Source organism: Polistes dominula, unplaced genomic scaffold (genome assembly GCF_049000335.1).
Source record: "Polistes dominula isolate Pdom_NZ unplaced genomic scaffold, Pdom_raw_medaka contig_27, whole genome shotgun sequence".
NCBI classification, from domain to species: Eukaryota; Metazoa; Arthropoda; class Insecta; order Hymenoptera; family Vespidae; genus Polistes; species Polistes dominula.
In genome coordinates, this window is record NW_028300906.1 from 3,337,820 (window position 1) to 3,345,000 (window position 7,181).

At 20.2% G+C, this 7,181-nt stretch overlaps 1 protein-coding gene across 2 annotated transcripts in view; it reads right to left on the minus strand.

Moving 5' to 3' along the window:
- Positions 1-7,181, minus strand: part of Cad99C (cadherin 99C) — a 115,357-nt gene that overhangs the window by 39,716 nt on the left and 68,460 nt on the right. For both annotated transcript variants that reach the window (XM_089179650.1, XM_089179649.1), the window contains one exon: positions 1,620-1,689. In XM_089179650.1, the coding sequence (XP_089035776.1) occupies positions 1,620-1,689 (70 nt within the window). The remainder of the gene's footprint in view (positions 1-1,619; positions 1,690-7,181) is intronic.

Here is a 7,181-nt window from a genome sequence, read left to right on the forward strand (position 1 = left end):
CTAATTAAAGTAATATATTTATAATATAGTATACTAATTAAAGTAATATATATTTATATTAATAACAATAACTAATACTATTATATTATATATTTATAATATAATATACTAATTATAAAAATTAATATATTTGTAATATAGTATACTAATTATAGTAATATATATTTATAATAATAACAATAACTAATATTATTATATTATATATTTATAATATAATATACTAATTATAAAAATTAATATATTTGTAATATAGTATACTAATTATAGTAACATATATTTATAATATAATATACTAATTATAAAAATTAATATATTTGTAATATAGTATACTAATTAAAGTAATATATATTTATAATAATAACAATAACTAATATTATTATATTATATATTTATAATATAATATACTAATTATAAAAATTTATATATTTGTAATATAGTATACTAATTAAAGTAATATATATTTATAATAATAACAATAACTAATATTATTATATTATATATTTATAATATAATATACTAATTATAAAAATTTATATATTTGTAATATAGTATACTAATTAAAGTAATATATATTTATAATAATAACAATAACTAATATTATTATATTATATATTTATAATATAATATACTAATTATAAAAATTAATATATTTGTAATATAGTATACTAATTATAGTAATATATATTTATAATAATAATAATTATAATTATTATTATTATTATTATTAATATAGTAATGCATACAAATATCAATATTTTAATATACAAAAAGTTAATGACAATTTAAATAAATATTTGATATGCAACCCACCAATATTTTTTATCTTACTCCCTTTTTTCTATTTCTAATATATTTTTTTTTTACATTAACTTCTACAATTATTTTTCCAAATAGTTTATCGCATTATTTTGTCATTTCTTATTATAATAGTTAAATCCAAATGCGTAAAGTAAAAGTGTTACAGTTTCACGTGTTAGGAAATTTAAAGCGGAAAAGAGAATGATTCCCACGGTATCGGCTGTTTGACCATTTACAGACACGAGTTTTATGCGTTTTGCTGTTTCAAATAATCACCTATATACGAAACACTCGAATTTCCGTATTTTTATATACATAAACGATGATATTTAAGTATTAAATTGTTTCATTTATTTTTACGTTAAATATTTCTACGTAAACAAATATTTATTTTTTTTTTATATTAGTCAATATTAAATCAATCAAAACCCATAAAACGGTGTTAGTAGATTATCGAATATGCAAAACATAATGATGAAATACAAATGACACGAAATACAAATTTAACGCTGAAATCAACAACAACAAAAAAAAAGAACTAACCGAGATCAATTAAGTAAGACTGAATTACAAAATACGAAATGTTGAAATGTATAAAAAAAAAAAAAAAAAGAAAAAGAGCCACGTAATTCGAACTACTTTTTCGAACAACTCGATGTAATATTTTGGTCTCTAAATCGATACACGAATTTTTCGTTCTTTTTCTTTTTCCCCTTTTTTTCTTTTTTGAATAAATATTATCAGATATTCCTAAAATAATATTCATAGTTCTTTCGTAGATGAAAATTGTGGTATATATACATAAATAAATATACACATACCGGCTTTCGATGTGACGTGATGGAAATGAAGGAACATGTACAGCAAACACCATAACCAACCGGGTGGTGCCTGAAAAAATACAAAAATCAAAATAAGAACAAAATCAATACATATATATAAATACATAGATATATATATAACATTTTATTATAATATTTTTTTTTTTAAATTCCATATTGACGATAACCAACCAACCCCCTTTCTCTCTATTCCACCAACATCACCACCATTGAATGTAATATCACGAAATAGGTGCAACGTGGGAGAAAGAGAAAAGAGAAATTTACAACTGGTTGCACATGAAGAATAATTTTCATTGCAATGAACGAGGAACATATTTACTACATGAATACTTATATATATATATATATATATATGTATAAATGTATTTATATGCGTATCGAACGAAACAGTGCAAGCATACGCATAATTTTCGTATAATTTCCTAAATGTGAGGAATCAGTCGCGGTTAAAATTGATGATACGTGTCGCGTGATAATTAGCACATTATATATACATCTATATACATTATATATAATATACAGTATTATATAGAATATATTATAGTAATTAGTATATATAGTATATTATAATATAATAATTAGTATATACAGTATATTATAATATAATAATTAATATATATAGTATATTATAATATAGTAATTAGTATATTTATAGTATAATATAATATATAGTAATTGTATATATATATAGTATAATATAAAATATAGTAAAATTAGTATATATATAGTATAATATAAAATATAGTAAAATTAGTATATATATAGTATAATATAAAATATAGTAAAATTAGCATATATATAGTATATTATAATATAATAATTAGTATGTATAGTATATTATAATATAATAATTAGTATATATAGTATATTATAATATAGTAATTAGTATATTTATAGTATAATATAATAAATAGTAAAATTAGTATATATATAGTATAATATAATATATAGTAATTAGTATATATATAGTATAATATAATATATAGTAATTAGTATATATATATAGTATAATATAATATATAGTAATTAGTATATATATAGTATAATATAAAATATAGTAAAATTAGTATATATATAGTATATTATACATTTAGTAATTAGTATATACAGTATAATATAATATAGTAATTAGTATATATATAGTATAATATAATATATTATAGTATTATATGTTGCCTACTCTACCATATTATATATTATTATTGCTATATATATATATATTATTATACTTACTATATTATATATTACTATATTATATATTACTATATATATTATTATACTTATATATATATAAGTTTAAAGTTGGTATACGGAAGGTATGCAAAATGGCAATAACTCGAGGCTTCCTCGCCCACGCAGCAGAAGTCAGACGCATCCGTAGAAGTTAACTGAAGATTTATATTGCACGAAGAAGAATAAAAAGAGAGAAAGAGAGAAAAAGAGAGAGAGAGAGAAAGAAAGATAGAAAGAAAGAAAGAGAGAGAGAGAGAGAGAGATAGATAGATGAAAGATAAAGACGACTCGTGTTAAGTTTATTCACGTGCTTGAGAATCGTTTCGTCTTAATTAGGATTCATTTTCTCAATGTAACTTTCTTCTCTTCACGTGATTATCACTTTAATATAATGTAATATAAACCCACGGTTTGTTTTTCTGTTCTTTTTTCTTTTTTTAGTACTTACATTTCAAATATAATCACATAGAAAAAAAAAATTAAAAAAAATTGAAACAACCCATAGTAAACTTTCTTTTCAATGACCCAGTTTCCCCATTGATATCGTGGAATACATTTAGTGTATGTGTCTGTCTGTCTGAATATGTTTATGTGTGTGTGTGTGTGTGTGTGTGTTTGTATTAATTAACATCACGTTTTACACGTACTCGTTATAATAGTTACATTATTAACGATTTCGTTCATTGTCTTATTAAATTTACTTTTTTTCTAATGAATTAATTAAAGGTGCAACACCATTTCACCATTTCAGTATTTTAAAGTTTTTTTCATTCTTTTTTCTGGGTCTTATTGTAAGTTGAATTATTGTTATTCCATAGTTTCAAAAATATATCTATATTTTTATTACATATATATATAAATCGATTTCATATAGATGAAAGTATACTTGTTGAATTGATTTTTTTCTTTTTCTTTTTTACACTTTACGCGCGTTATTGAACATTTTATTGACATAATTTTTCCTCGTCATTCTACTCCTATATTGTGTTGTGTTTATGATAATATTTTTTCTTTATTTTTTTTTCTTACGCTTTATAATGACGTATATAAGTATTATATATAGTAGTATATAATATTATACACATATATATTAATAAATTATATCGCAATATATAAATCCTAATTAATCCTAATTAAATAATAATATATTGCGATTAATAAGTAATTATTAATTGCAATATATTATTATATACTATATATACTAATTACTAATATATTATAATTAATATTATTATAATTATATATTAATATTATTATATTCTATTAATATTATTGTATTATATATAATATACTAATATATTATATAATTAATATTATTATATTATATATAATATACTAATATATTATAATTAATATTATTATAATTATACATTAATATTATTATATTATATTAATATTATTATATTATATTTAATATTACTAATATATTATAATTAATATATTAGTAAAATTAGTAATATATTAATATAATTATATATTATATATATAATATATAATAATTAATTAAATATAATTATAATAATATATTTTAAATTATATTAAATTATATATATAATTATATTTAACAATATTATATATATTATTAATTTGAAATTATAAATAGTAGTATCAATATATTTGAAAATACACCAAAAATACACTTTTGCAAGTAAAAAAAACAGCAAAAAGAAGAAGAATAAACAAATGTAATTTATATTTGCATTTTATATACATATATATATATAATATATACACGTGGGAAATGCAGCTTCCAAAGTTGCATGCCAGATAAAATAAAATACGTGAAATAAAACTAAATTTGAAATATTTTTTAAATAAATAACCACACACACACACACATATATATATGTATATATATATATTAATATTTTTATTTTCTCACGTTAGTGTTGCCTTTTACGATTTAATATTTTGAATTATACAAAAGAAAAAAGAAAAGAAAAATTAAATAAAGACAGAAAGATAAAGGTGAACGTTGAATACCACCACCACCAGCACAGTGTGCTTAGATTTATCTATCTTTCTTCTTCTATCTCACGGTTTTAACAACTACCATCCTTACAAGTCCTTACTTCCACATGCCAGCCAGGGCTGAATTACCTCACTTTCCACTATCTACCTTATTAATCGCAAAACTATGACCGTATCTAAGTCGGAAGTAAATCAGCCGGCTCGCCACGGGACGCGTTGCAAAACCCGTGCGCCAGCCAACTTTGTTACTGTTCGGATTGCTGTCTTCTGTTAAGAGAATGCAAAAAAAAAAAAGAAAAGGAAAACAAAAGGAGAAAGAGAGAGAGAGAGAGAGAGAGAGAGAGAGAGAAAGAAAGAGAGAGAAAAGGTTTGGCCAGTCCCAGACATCTCATCAGGACCTCAAGACTGAATTCAAAAGGATCGTTATCCGATAAAGAGGAAGTTAAGTTCCGCTCGCACGATTTTAATCTTTCAACTATGTTTCTTGTATTTTTTCTTATTTCTTTTTATTTTTTTTTTTTATTTTCTTTTTTTCCCTAACGAACATTACCATTATAGGATATTCGTAAAGATTTATTATCAATTTATTTTAATTTTTTTTTTTTTTTTTTTTAGATATTTCTCATTTATAATTTAATTCCAACCTTAATGAAGATTCATATAAATCCAACATAAGTATCATGGAAAATTGAATTTGGAAATTGTTGAAATTCCCATAATGAAACTATGATATTATTATTGTAGGATGTTCGTGAAGATTTATTATTAATTTTGTTAAATTATTTTTTTTTTAGATATTTTTCATTTATAATTTCAAATTAAATTTAATGAAGATTCATGTAAATCCAACATAAGTATCTTGGAAAATTGAATTTGGAAATTGTTGAAATTCCAATAATGAAACTATGATATTATTATTATAGGATATTCGTGAAGATTTATTATTAATTTTGTTATATTATTTTTTTTTTAGATATTTTTCATTTATAATTTCAAATTAAATTTAATGAAGATTCATGTAAATCCAACATAAGTATCTTGGAAAATTGAATTTGGAAATTGTTGAAATTCCAATAATGAAACTATGATATTATTATTATAGGATATTCGTGAAGATTTATTATTAATATTGGAAAATTATTTTTTTAGATATTTTTCATTTAGAATTTAATTCTAACCTCAATGAAGATTCATGTAAATCCAACATAAGTATCATTGAAAATTGAATTTGGAAATTGTTGAAATTCCAATAATGAGACTATGATATTATTATTATAGGATATTCGTGAAGATTTATTATTAATTTTGTTATATTATTTTTTTTTTAGATATTTTTCATTTATAATTTCAAACTAAACTTAATGAAGATTCATATAAATCCAACATAAGTATCATGGAAAATTGAATTTGGAAATTGTTGAAATTCCCATAATGAAACTATGATATTATTATTATAGGATATTCGTAAAGATTTATTATTAATTTTGTTATATTATTTTTTTTTTTTAGATATTTTTCATTTATAATTTCAAATTAAATTTAATGAAGATTCATGTAAATCCAACATAAGTATCATGGAAAATTGAAATTGGAAATTGTTGAAATTCCCATAATGAAACTATGATATTATTATTATAGGATATTTGTAAAGATTTATTATTAATTTTGTTAAATTATTTTTTTTTAAATATCTTTCATTTAGAATTTAATTCTAACCTCAATGAAGATTCATGTAAATCTAACATAAGTATCATGGAAAATTGAATTTGGAAATTGTTGAAATTCCCATAATGAAACTATGATATTATTATTATAGGATATTCGTAAAGATTTATTATTAATTTTGTTAAATTATTTTTTTTTAGATATTTTTCATTTATAATTTCAAACTAAACTTAATGAAGATTCATATAAATCCAACATAAATATCTTGGAAAATTGAATTTGGAAATTGTTGAAATTCCCATAATGAAACTATGATATTATTATTATAGGATATTCGTGAAGATTTATTATTAATTTTGTTAAATTATTTTTTTTTAGATATCTTTCATTTAGAATTTAATTCTAACCTCAATGAAGATTCATATAAATCCAACAAAAGTATCATGGAAAATCGAAATAGGAAATTGTTGAAATTCACATAATGAAACTATGATATTATTATTATAGAATAGTTATGAAGATTTATTATTAATTTATTTTAATTATTTTTAGATATTTTTCATTTAAAATTGAACACTAATCCCAATGATGCTTCATATAAACCTGACACGAGTACCATCGAAAATCAAAATTGGAAATTGTTGAGATGTCCATAGTGAAATATCAAAA